Source organism: Orycteropus afer, unplaced genomic scaffold, assembly GCF_000298275.1.
Source record: "Orycteropus afer afer isolate SDZICR_OR568_19922 unplaced genomic scaffold, OryAfe1.0 scaffold00415, whole genome shotgun sequence".
NCBI lineage: Eukaryota > Metazoa > Chordata > Mammalia > Tubulidentata > Orycteropodidae > Orycteropus > Orycteropus afer.
Window position 1 is genome coordinate 1,338,354 of NW_006922002.1, and position 13,974 is coordinate 1,352,327.

At 38.1% G+C, this 13,974-nt stretch overlaps 1 protein-coding gene across 1 annotated transcript in view; it reads right to left on the reverse strand.

Annotated features, from left to right (window-relative positions):
• Window positions 1–13,974, reverse strand: part of NR3C2 (nuclear receptor subfamily 3 group C member 2) — a 494,406-nt gene that overhangs the window by 238,932 nt on the left and 241,500 nt on the right. Inside the window, exon 2 of the mRNA XM_007953808.1 lies at window positions 1,375–1,514. Coding sequence (XP_007951999.1) covers window positions 1,375–1,514 — 140 coding nt within the window. The remainder of the gene's footprint in view (window positions 1–1,374; window positions 1,515–13,974) is intronic.

Below are 13,974 nucleotides of genomic sequence, written 5' to 3' on the forward strand. Positions count from 1 at the left end.
TGAAGACCACGGCTTCCTGAAGCCAAGCCAAACACTACAACTTTCCAACTGAGTGGGCCAATGTATTACGATTTGTGTTTCAGCCAGTTTATTTTTGATTTTCTGCCACTTGTAACCAAGAGTCTATATCCTGGGAAAGAAATAATGAACTACTATCACCAATTAATTCAATGTTGGGTTTGGTAAATTATGTAAAGTCACATGTTATCAATTAAATAATGTAAAATCAATCCCAAAAGTAATGAAATATTTACTCGGTCAACTTTTTCATCTCTGAACTAAGGATTCTATCTTGTGGTCTCCAGTAAACCATCAACGAAACATTCAACTTGCTTATGTTTAGACTCTGAGGTAAGTCCAGAAAACTTTGCTGAGAAACAATACTTAGTGTCTTAATGTTGAGCACTTTAGTGAAAATAAGTGTCAATTACATAATAATACTTCCACTAATATAAAAATTCTGTATTTCCACCAGTCATAGTACTTAACATCAATAAAACCATCTGGCCCTCATCTCATATTAATTTATTACTGTCTGTGGGGGTGAAGAAAGGCAAAAGCAAGCTAAAAGACTATTTTTCCTTAAGAAGTACAATTACTGGGGCAGGAACAAAAGCTAGCTTAAACCTGCAAAGTGAATCGCAGCCAAAGTTTTCATTGAATGTACTCTGAAAACTCTTGAGTAGGAATAAAGGACCTAGGATCTGAAGTAGCTGTTAAATGAAATTATTCTACATTAAACATAACTTAAGTCACAGACTTGTTACAGATGTTACTGTTTTAACTTGCCACAAGCACCTGTATTTATCCAAAAGCATAGAAAATGCAGGGATGATGCATCCTGTGTGTGCTTAGTAAAAATGCCATTCCAGATTATGCACACTCAATTTATCATGATACGAAATTATCATTATATAAAATTTTTTTTTTTCAGTCTCATTCAAAAACAAACTGAAACAAACAAGGGGGAGAAAATAAAACCTTCTTTATGGGTTGATTTAAGCCCACAGTATCTAATTTTCCCCATTAAATAGTGCTCAGCTCCAGGTGGTTTATAGACAAAGCATTATTACTATTGGTGGCATAGTGCCTAAGGCATTTGACTGCTAACCAGAAGGCTAGCAGTTCAAACCCACCAGCCACTCCTCAGGAAGGAGGTCGAGCAATCTACTTCCATAGTGATAATGCCTCAGAAACCCAAGGAGAGGTCGCTATGAGTCGGGATTGACTCGATGGCAGCGAGTCTCGTTATTTTGGGTTAGATTCCACCAAAAAGCATTTTTGAAAAATTTCCCAGTAATGCCATAGACTTAACTGTGCACATGAACTATACACTGGAAAAACATGTAAAATAACACCCACATGAACATTTACCTTCCACTGCTCTTTTGAAGAAAACTTTGCAGCTGCCACAGGTTACTACCCCATAATGACATCCTGAAGCCTCATCCCCACACACCAAACAGATTTTGGAAGGTCTTGAGGATCCAGTAGAAACACTTCGTAAAGTAGAGCTGAGGAAAGAAATTGAGATTTAAATAATTACACTGTAATGGCACAACTGATATGCTGTACAGCTTAAAGCACTCAAAAATTCTCAATAATCATGGTTCCATACATGAATTCAGTAAGTATGTATTGGACACTTACTACTTGAATTTTCAAAATAAAGATAGAATTTTATCAGTGGGGTAATGCTATCATTAATTTTGTGCAGCAAAGCTTCTCCCTAGTATTGAGAAATACTAAATGATCACATATAAGCTTTTATCCTCTTTTTCCCGTTTTCGAAAGAGTTCAGCGAAAATATCTTTTGCATCCTAAGTAGGCAGGGGAGAAGAATCTTGACCCAAGTCTTCATGAAAGTAATTGCCATCTTTCTGTTTTGGCATGAAGAGCTATTACAATACTTCTCAACATTCTTTACCCAGACTCAGAATATATATTCCATTATGCTCAATAAAAAATCTCTTTTCAAAACCATGCATTAATCTAAAATTTTTTAAAAAAATTATTTTCCCCCACATTGTTGACAATTTTATCCCTCCAAGCTCCTGATTTTTTATTTTTTTTTTCATGCTTTATTATTTAGGAATGTACAAATTTTGCTTACTAATTTTAGGAGACATAGCGCTAAAAGCAAAGCAAAACAAAAGTCACATATGGTAAATATCTCAGATATCTTTCATGATAAGAAAATGAGTCTGCCATTGTTTTAGGGACAAATATAACTCTTTAAGCAGCAAACTATTTCAATACTTCTAAAAAGGAAATCTCAAGATATATTACATACTACCGCATTAGTTAATGGCACATTGTGAACTGAATGTTATCAATTATAATAAGCAATCATAGCTCAATGACTATTGGAATATGTATCAAGCCAGCACAAAAGATGATTTCTTCATTTACAGTCCACATGCATTTACTGAATATTTACACTCCCAGGGTCTGTGTAAGATGCTGAGAAAAAAATATTACAAAACAAAACAAAAACCTAGTCTCTGCCTTCAACTTGTTGTTGTTTTTGTTATGTGCTGTCGAGTAGGATCCCACTCATAGCGACCCCTCCTTGGGTTGCCAAGGCAATATCACTACAGAAGTAGATTGCCCAACAGAGCTCCTGCCCTCAACTTAGTGAGGACATAAACTATTATAGCAAGTGCTACAGTGTAATATGGCAGCAGAGTGTAGGTTCAGTCTCTATTCTGGGAAGGTTGGGAATATCCAATGAGAAAAACACTTTCTAAAAGGTGACCACTGGACTGAGTTTTGAAGCACGACTAGGGTCACAGTCAGACAAAGAAAGAAAGGGGGTAGGGGAAGCCAAGTGTGTAACAGCTCAAGAAATGTGGGCTAGATATGTTCAGAAGCCTCTGGGTAGATCTGTTGTATGTCACCTTACTGTCACAGCTTTTGGTTCCATGCATAACATCAAGCATATGGGAAAAAGTGGAAGAAAATAAACCAAAGGCTAAAATATGGTGATGATTTCCCTGTTTTTCAGATTAGCTGAAACGTGGTAACATTGCACTGACAATTTTTAAAAACTATTTTAAATGTTTTAACTACGTTCTTGCCAAAAATAGATGAAGGAACAAACTCTTCAACTGTTCGGAGCACTGTGGCATGACTGACTTTCTAGAAAATGACTTCTTAAATCAAGAACTGAAACAATGTTCTCCAAAGTTGTTTCTCCTCCTGAGCAAAATGCTCTTTATTATTTTTATTAGTGTCCTTTGACTTCTTTATGGCATTCAAAACATTCCATTTCAGCACCAGTAACTTCTTTAACATTTTAGCCAGTAAAACTCAAGCCATACTCTGACTAGTCTTATGCTTCACAGGCAAGCACTATAGCTTTACAAACATTTAGAATATCATTTAAAAATCATCATTAAAATGCAAAGTGCTTTTTTTTTAAACACGTATACACGGAATATACATTTTGCCTTTTGGTGGGCCTTGGTCTTGGTCCCAATATTTAAGGGCTATTAAGCTCTAGTCTTTGAAACTTTTTTTTTTTTTTTTTCTTTTTTTGATCCCTAACTCACTTTCGTGATGATCTCATCCAGTTTCTTGGCTTTAAATATCATCAACATGCCAGGGACTTCCAAATGTTTACCTCTAGCCCAGACCTCTTCCTGAAATTTCATACCCATATTTCCATCTGCTTTCTTGACATCTCTACTTGGATGTCCATTATGCACCTCAAATTTACCATGTCTAAAACTCTGCTGATCTTCCCCCACCTTTAAACCTGTTCTTCCCTTACACTTCCTCCTCTCAGTTAATGGCAACTCTCTCCTTCCAATTGCTCAGGCTAAAAACTTTGGACTCATCCCTGAATCCTCTCTTTCACACCCCACATCCAATCTGTTAAATTCTATTCACTTTATCCTTGGAACACATTCAGATCCTGATCACTTCCCACCCCTTCCTGCTACCATTCTCATCCAAGCTATCAACATCTCTTATTTGGGTTTTTGCAAAAGCCTCCTAACTGATCTTGCTTCCTTTTGCCTCCTGGATTTCGCCCTATAGCCAGAATGATCTTTTTTTTTTTTTTTTACCTCTTACGGCTTTCCCTCTTAGTCCATATAAAAGCCAAAACCCGTTGCTGTCTACTTGAATCCAACTTATATGGCCCCCATGTGTGTCAGGGTAGAAGAGTGCTCCATAGGGTTCCCAATGGTTGATTTTTCTCAGGTAGATCACCAGGCCTTTCTTCAAAGATGCCTCTGGATCTCCAAGTCCAACTTTTGAAATTTTTGATTAGCAGTTGAGCACATTAACCATTTATACCACCCAGGGACTCCATCTATACAACCACTGGGCCACAGTTTGGTTCCCTATACTTATCTACTATCTCTCGCCTACTCCACACTTAGAATCACTGGCCTCCTTGCTAGCCCTCAAACACACAAAGAGCTCACCAACCTCTGACATGGTTATCCCCTTGCCTGGAATGTTCTTCACCTAGGTATCTGCATAGCTCCCCTCTTCCCACTTCCATCCGGTCTTTTTTCAAAACTCACTTTTCAGTCAGGCCCTCCCTGACCACCCAATTGGAAAATGGTCACACCTCAAAATTCCCATTTCTGCCTGTTTATCTGCTCCCCTAGTCCCATAGGACTTGTTACATCTAGCATGCTATCTATTTTAGTTATTTAGTTTGTTTATGATATATCTCAGTCACACTAGAATGTAAATTCCAATCAGGTTGGGATTTTCATCTGTTCTGTGTAATAACTGCTGTCCCCAGTGCATGGAAGAGTAGCTGACACCACAGATGCCCAGTAGACAACATCTGAATAAATGAGTGACTTTCAGACAACTGGCATTTCCACAAGAGTCATCATAAAACCCACTACACCACTAGTTCTGATGTCCTACTGCCTCCCTTACATGAAGAAATGTGAACTTTTTCAATGGGCTTCAGAGTGAGAGGTATACAACTGAAACAAATGAAGACAAGTTGAAAAGAAAGTCTAGCCTAGAAGAGATGCACTATGAAATCCAGATTAAACAAAAGGAATTTGTTTAATTACATAATGAACTACTTTTCCCTCATTTTCATGCACATCTTCCAAAGACAAAATAGCAAATTTGCCTCAATGTGCCTTTCTTGGCAGCTCTCTCCTTCTTTGGCTTCTGGACGCTGCACTGAACTCGTTCTCTTCCTCGTTCTCAAACAATGCTTCCTCTGTTCTCCAGGCTCTTTTTCTCATCTTCTTGATCTCTAATGTAGACTTTCTTCAGAGTTCTACCTTTGGCCATGATTCTTCTTCTTTCTGAGTTCTATTATCCCTTAATGATCTTATCCACTCTCCCAGCTCCAAAGAGCTTATGATGGTGAACGACTTCCTGAATTTTCATATCTACTCAAACCTCTCTCTCATGGTCTGGTGTCATATTTTCACAGGCATGCTTTCCCTATCTCTTTATCTCTCCATTCTACGAGTCCCTTAAACTTATTGTGTTCAACACTGTTATTTTCTTATGCCAAGATGTTGATGTTCTTTCTGGAAGGGTGCTGCCATCTTATAATTACCCAGGAACAAACCTCTTACTCAATGTTAATCCCTCCTCCCTCTCCATGACTATCAAATCTAGTCACTAAGTCCTGTTCATGCCACTGCTGGTAGTAGTGTTGTCAGGGCCTTGTTATTTCCTATAGGTTCTTCCCTGACTCCAAACTCTCCCGTCTATATTATAGAGTCTGACAAACACATTTTTCCTGATAAAGAGCTCTGACTGCATTCCTTCCCAGCCCAGAAATCTTCAACTATCCCTACTGAATACCACAATAAATGAAAAACCTTACTAGGATATTGAAGGCCTTCTGTCTATCATCAAACCTTCCCTCTGCAGGGACCTCTCATACTGCTTGATCTTGTTCTCACCACACTCCATCATCACTGTTGAGTGTTCTAGATATCACCATTTTCATAACCTGCTACTTCCTCTCTCTCACTTCCACTCATGGAAACCCTATTGATCCATAAAAGGCCCTTGATGTTCCCTCAGCTGCAAGTATCACTTTCTCTTTTCCCAAGTCCCTTAGCATTTTTGCTGAAACCAACCAGCCACTCCTCGGAAGGAAGATGGGGCAATCTACTTCTGTAGTGATACTGCCTCAGAAACCCAAGGAGGGGTCGCTATGAGTTGGTTCTGACTCGATGGCAAATAACAACAACAAACAAGTCTTCAGCAATCGTCACTATGGCCTTGCAGTTGTGATCCCTGTATTTATTGTAATCCCTTGAGGGTAAAAACTTTGTCTCTGCGCTCTGGATGCCATTAGCACTGTGTTTTTTTATTAAATGAATGAATTATACTCCTAATCTCATTATGTTGTTGTTGTTGTTTGCCGTCGAGTAGGCCCCGACTCATAGCGACCCCTCCTTGGGTTTCCGAGACGGTATCACTATGGAAGTAGGATTGCCCAACCTGCCTTCCAAGGAGTGGCTGGTGGGTTTCAACCTCCAGCCTTCTGGTTAGCAGTCAAGTGCTATAGGCAAGAGAATAATTATAAGTGCCATATAATTAGCTGATCTAGAAATAATAAAAAGCTTTGTAGGTAGATATATTTTTAATGTTTAATCCAGATCAGACAGTGCTCATTTCTTTATTATAATATATTGTCTTTAACTTGAGCTTGAAACTCATTTTGGTTAAAACTTGATCATGACAGGCTATCTTTTGTACAAAATGTATCTTTTATGCAAAATTCATTTTTCTGTATCTTCCAAGGCTGTCTCAGAAAGGATCTTAGAGATCATCTATTTAGCATCATTATTTTAAGGTGAGAATTAGGCCCAAAGTGGTGAGGAGATTTTATTAAAGTTTCACCAAGTTAGTGGCTGAGCTAGAACTAGAATCTAAGCCTCTGCTCCTACCCTTGACCCCTGCTTGTTCTGTCCTACATTATGGGTCTCACATGCTATGTAGATGCTTAGTAAATAGATCATACAATACAAGTGAAATCTAACATACAAAATTATGAAATATACTTTGGATTGTGATAACACTCAGTGTCTTAAGGAATGAGTTTAAGATCTGTCCTCTCTCTTTCTCTCTCTTTTTAAATGTACAAATGCATTTCTTAAAACTAGTTACATGTTACGTTCAGTTTCAAAGGTAACCACATGATAAGGTATCAGTAAAGAGTGGAGTTTTCCTAACCCATCTACACTTGGTGGCTTGTCTCCTTTGTGAATAATCATATGGTTGTGAGACAGCTGGGTGAGCTTTTGAGAATAGTCTGTGTTCCTAAATCCTCCCTTCCCCCACAAAACTAAAGGAACCATATGGGAATTAGACCTATAACTTTGGCCTCATTAATCTGCCTTCTGTAAAATTTGACTTTTTGTAAGTTTATGTTGGCCTGTATTTATGGTCTCCTATAATGAGATTAGGAGTTCTGGCAGCATAGTGCCTTTTTGTTTTCTACACGATCTTATTAGTATTTATTGTGATAAGAAGACTATCATGTTTATATACTACTATCCTCTGATTCAGGAGCTCTGGTAGCATAGTGCCTAAGGCACTTGACTGCTAACCAGAAGGCTGGAGGTTGAAACCCACCAGCCACTCCTCAGAAGGAAGGTTGGGCAATCCTACTTCCGTAGTGATACTGCCTCGAAAACCCAAGGAGGGGTCACTAAGAGTCGGGGCCGACTCGATGGCAAATAACAACAACAACAACAACATAATGAGATTAGGAGCTCTGGTAGCATAGTGCCCAAGGCACTTGACTGCTCACCAGAAGGCTGGCGGTTCAAACCCACCAGCCACTCCTTGGAAGGCAGGTTGGGCAATCCTACTTCCATAGTGATACCGCCTCGAAAACCCAAGGAGGGGTCGCTATGAGTTGGGGCCTATGGTCTATGCTGATTTTGTGTCTGAATTTATGCACGGAAATAGTTTTTACCCCTCAAAAAAACAGTTTAATCTTGATGAACTCAAAAAACTACTCACATTGGTCATTTCTGCATTTAGTAATCAAAGGAACAGTTCACAGAAATAATTTAATCATCAACAGACAAAGTGAATTCACAGGATTTTATACAAATGTCAAAATATTATAAAGCAGAAATGAATGAACATTATAATATTTCCATTTGTAAAGGCAGTGTGTCTCTAAGGATAACACAAGCAAGCTGTAACTATTTTCACTAACGAATATAAAAGTTCTAATGACCCAGTTAGGAGACTGAAGAGATTAATCAAAGTTTCATGCCGACTCTGATTACAACTGGGAGGGAAAAGACTAGCCAATCATTTAAAACAAAACAAAACAAAAAACCCAACACTTACTTGGCTCAATTTTTCCCTGAAAGGGTTGAGTCCTTAGACCCAAAGCATAAGAAGCTGTGCAAGAAAAGATGATTTTCCCCGACCTGATCAAAAACTAAATGGAGACACTGGGTCACCGAGAACCTGTAATGTACCACATTGTTATAGGAACTGCCACACAAAAAACAATCTTCCTCATCTTCACAACAATTACATCATGAAACAGAAGTGACTGATCACTATTCAATGGCAAGAAATTCTTATTAAAAATACTGTCTTATTTCTTAAACTCACTCATATAGAATTTAACAAAACAATCTTTTGTACTTCCAAAGGAATGTGGAACTTATCGGTATCAGTGGTACTTGCATACTATCACATGCAAGTAAACTTATGCTGAAGATAATTTAAAATGAAGCAGTCCCAGTGCCGCAGTGGTTAAGCATTCAACTGCTAACCCAAAGGTCAGTGGTTCCAACCTACCAGCTTCTCTGCAGGAGAAAGATGTGGTAGTCTTACAGCCTTGGAAATCCTGTGGGGTAGTTCTACTCAGTCCTATCAGGTTGCTGTGAGGGGGAAGAGACTCCACAGCAACAGATTCCTCTACCTCCCTTAGATCAAGTTTTTTTCATGTAGGATAAAAGGATATCACTAATTATTTCAGGAATTTAAATATGACAGCATTCAGAAAAGCTCATCCCCAAGTCTAAGAATTGTTCAAAGACATGAATAACAGTTAATGACATTAATGTCATTGTACTTTTATGACATGACATCACGCCAAATTTACTTTAAGTTTACTCAACATTTGATTCAGAGTAGAATTACTACTCAAAAATTATTAAAAATATCATCTCAATGTGACATCAAAACTCTTAAATATCTATATAAATATGAAGAAGAAAATCTGCCTTTAATTTTTCAGTACTGAGTAATCTATGAGCTATTCATCACTTGACAGATAGGAAGGAAAAATTTTTTTTCAGATGTGCCCAGGCAATAAACTTACTGTGAAATAACCATGCTCAGGTCAGCTAAATGTTCTGACATGATCTTCAGTAAAGACATAAAGAATGTACAAGGGAAAAAAAAAAAAATCTTTCCGTTCACCCATTAGCTTGTAACAGGTAAAAATGTATCACTTTTGAAAAGGGGATGGTGAGTTTTTCTAGTCACCAAGGGCTAATTTTATGGAAGCCCACAGTATAAGCACACATTAAAAAGGTACCATTGTTTCTTACTCAGCTCATATGGAGGATGACTTGGATCTGTTAGCAGACATTACAACGAAAAGAATGGTTTTGTTAGCACCACAAAATGCTACTCAGGATAGACCCACTTCACTGGGAATCTCTGAAGCTAACACACACATACACACACACTCTCTGAAGATGAAACACACATACATCCAAACATACAAAACTCTTTTGCAGCCACGATTTCTTGTTCTTCAGGTATTTGTGAGTGTGAGTGTAACTATAGGGCACTAATCGGTATATTCAGAAGACTGAGTCTGAAGAGAAATTCAATGTAGCTTTTCCCACTCTACCCTCCATAGATCCCTTCGGATTGATGGATCAGTGCTGGGCTGTTTCATCAACAGCTTCCTGTGCTCACCTCTAGGTTCCATACAGAGCAAGCAAACCAAACTCACTGCCATCGAGTCGATTTGACTCATAGTGACCCCTCCCTGGGTTTCCAGGGCAGTATCTCTACAGAAGTAGATTGTCCAATCTTCTCTCTGAGGAGTGAGTGGTGGGTATGAACCACCTGCCTTCTGGTCAGCAGTCAAATGCCCTAGGCACTATGCTACCAGAGCTCCTACACAGCTACTTTTTAAAACTCTCCCTCTTAACCACAATTTGTAGGATTCAACCATATGAGATTGCTGTTTTCCAACTGTTTCTGACCTGCAAAATCAGGAAATGTCCTATGGATCAATTTGATACATTTCTGGCCTCTGGCTTTACTGATGAAACCCGAATCTGCCAAAAAACAGTGTTAACGATTCAATAAAATGAGTATTTGCTATTATGTGGGCAACAGCACTCTTCCAAGTATGACTGTCTTAGGCCTTCAAGGGGAGCACATGAAAGTACTGACATGAAGTGAGATATTGCTTAACTCCACCTGCAGACAGCTGAATTCTTTTCCATTACCAAATTCTCTACCAGTTTTCATCATTAAGTTTATTTTTATTACTATTATGTATTCTTTCATTCTTTTCTGATGAATTTCATTGTTTCCACTTTCAAATGAAAGTGCTATGTTTTTAAAAAATGATTTTAGTAAGCCAATCTGTATGTTCATTTCCTGACTTGGCAAGAACAGAACTCAGAATGCTGAGTATTTTCTTTCGGTCTTTGTTTTTCTTAGGGTTTGAAGTCTGGATCTTTCTCTTTGATTTCCTCCCTCTAAAATTCTTGAAGCCTAAGATTGTAGATAGAGTTCATGCACACATACATTTTAGCACAGAGCCACTGAACTAGTGCTGCTCCTTGTGGCCAAATGAAAGGTACAAAAAAGTGCTGTATTTGTTTTATCTACTTAGCTACCATCTTTTCTAGATTATCTTGCACTCTGCCTACTTACTTGTAAGGCAAATCAGGGAGAAAAAAATCTTTATCTAGCTAATCCTTTGCCTCTTCACTTTCTTTCGTTCTCTCTTTCCCTCCCTGACCCCCACATTTCTGCATCCCCTATATCACCCATTCTCATACATAGTTTGGTTTTGAGAAAGCCAAAAAAAACCACCATTATTATCAGAAGTGTGGGCATATATGGTCCTTATTAGGGCAGATATTACATCATTTAAATATTGAATTTAAGTTAAAAGGGCCATCTAGGTATTTGCTAGTAGTTGCAGATGAAGAAGGAAGAACTAAGGAGGGTCCACTTTTGCTGTCTAGTTCCTTGTACTTCTTTCTATCCTTATCTCTGTTGCTATGCTGGTATCAAGGGCGAAGGGTGATTATCTTCAAATATCTCTTCAAACTAGTTAACTGTATGATACGGATAATAAAAAGGTGCTGCAAGAACTGTCCCGTCCCTCCTTTCATTTTTTCAATACAATTACTGAGCTGCTAACCTAAAGGTCAGAGGCTTGAGTCTACCCAGAGGCTCCTTGGAAGAAAGGCCTGGCAATCCACTTGTGAAAAATCAGCTCCTGAAAACCCTGTGGAGTAGATACAGTCTGATTCACATGGGGTTGCCATGAGTCAGAATCAACTTGATGGCAACTGCTTTGGTTTGATTTTTCCATGTGTCAGGCACTGGTCTAGGTCTTTGAGATTTATCAGCTAAACAAAATAAACAAAATACATTAAAACCTTTCATGTCTGTATTTTATATCTGAGTGCCAAGATAGGAACAGTGGAAAGGGGATGCAGAAAAATCTCTCACGGAAAGAAAAGGAATATTAATATCTAGAAAAACCTCTGAAACCCTGTTACATTATTTTCCTCACTCTTACAAAATATATGTAGCCTGCTTAAAATAGTCCCCTCAAAGCAAGAAAAACTAAAATGGAAGCTCTAAATTCAATTAACTTGATGTAACTTCTATTTTTCATAAATAAGATGAGAATCATCAGGATTAAAGGAAGCACTCCCAAGTACTGTTCAATCAGGATTTAAATACTTACATACTTTTGGCGGGTAAGCCTGCTGCCTGTGTATGTATGTGAGTGAATGTACCCTTAGTAGTTATGTAAGTAAATATACTAGTCTTGCTTTCAGTGAGATATGGTAGTCTTTTTCCCCAAAAAAAGCATTCATATTCTTACTACAAGCTTTCATGCTCAATTTGACTAATTTTCAAGGTTAGGGAAATCTGTACTTAAAAAAGATCATTGTAAACTTACACTCAACTAACTTTTTTCATTGTCCTCACATTTTTAAAAGCAAATTTGAAAGTTTCTAAAAGTCACAAAAGTTATTTGAAATTATGTAAAGCTTTGGCCTTTGGAAAACATCTGAGTAAAGATGAAAGGGTTTTTAAAACAAGGCAACTGGCATAGATACCAAAGTCAACATGACATTGTTTAGTGGTCAGAAGTAGTTCCAGTGGAATTTGTGAAAAGAGAAAAGAGATTTCAGTCCCCTAAAAATAGTAATGAGAGATGATGAAGAAGTTGAGGAACGGCATTCCTGTGATTTTAACTGCAAAAAGAAAAAAGCTAAGAAGTCACTTAGGTCAATTCTACATTAAAAATGTCTCCCTGGGATGTATTGCTGAAAGAAGGACAGTCATCTGATGCCACCTTGACAACCTACCACCAAAGATAGAGGGGATCCCAGCCATTTTTTAAAATATGGAAGCACTTAACGTAAAAATTACCATATCTCCTATGTTTAATTTCAGTGTCATGGTGCTAGGGCCATTATGTGCTCTGACTTGATTTTGAGAACATTATACGCAAATTTTTAAATCTATTATCATTATTTTTCCCCAGTGTTTAGGATAATGTCTGTAGCACATACACTCTAGGGCAGAGTGACTATACAAAATATTTTCAATTATAAGAAATGTGATACAAATGTGTGTATCTACATGTATGTATATATCTAGGCAAACTTTACCATGCTCTAAAGAGTATGGCAATTTATACACACACACAAAAGACACACACATGTATATATGTATGTATATGTATATATTCTTAAACAATATAGTAAAAATAACATTCAGGAATCAGGATGACATCTTGCCCTTTCTACCACATAATCTAGCAAAATTTATTCAAACTGTTATCTGATAATACAATTTTAAGGAGGCCGAAGAGAAGAGAAAGTCAGCCTCAGGGGTGCTATGTTATGGTCCCGCTAGCAATAATAATTGGTCACAGGGATAGGAAGCAACTTAGAAGAGCCAGTCCAGACACCTGAGGAGGAACACAGGGCTGGGAGAACAGGACAGTCAGGAAGCAAAAAGAAAAGAAAGTGAAAGGCTGAGAAGGCACCTGGTCAAGGTGAAGTAACCTTCTACAGTCAGTGAAGGCAGAGATGCCAAAAGTTATGATGAAGGAAAGGCATCAAGTCAGAAAGGCCATCAGAAACCAGGCAACAGAAATGCAGCGATCGAGATAATGCAGTAGACACAAAGGTGAGCTCCAGGGAGAGCTCTGAGGTCAGAGTACAGTTATGGAACAGAGGTAAATAACAATGTGGGGGTGGGGGGAGTTTGCCTCACACTGGGAGCTCTCCGAAGTCTTCCCACGGAGACCAGAGCCAAGTTCTATTTGGTGGATCTGCCCATCCCAGGCCATGTGGCACTCAGCAAAAGAAAAGCCAGTAAGTTAAATAGGTAATAGAAAACAGGTTCATGAAGGAAAAAAGAAAAGAAAACAAAGATGCAGGCAAGAAAAGAAAGGGAGAAAAATAATCTTAAAAAAAAAAACAGGTAACCGGAAACAACATAAACCTTTCAAATACGATAAATGTTTTAAGGGAACTTCTGTTAAGAACAGATGGTATTCAAAGAGACAAATGGCAAATAATTTATGAGCCCTAGAAAGGGAGCTATATGTAAGCTTAGTCAGAAAAGTTACCTAAAAATTGCAGGTATTTCCAAGGAAAAAACAGAAAATAATAGTACAAATAACTAAAGATGGAGGTATATAATTCTGAGTACCATCTAAGTTCACGTTTTATCTTCTGGGCAAACAAGACCCCC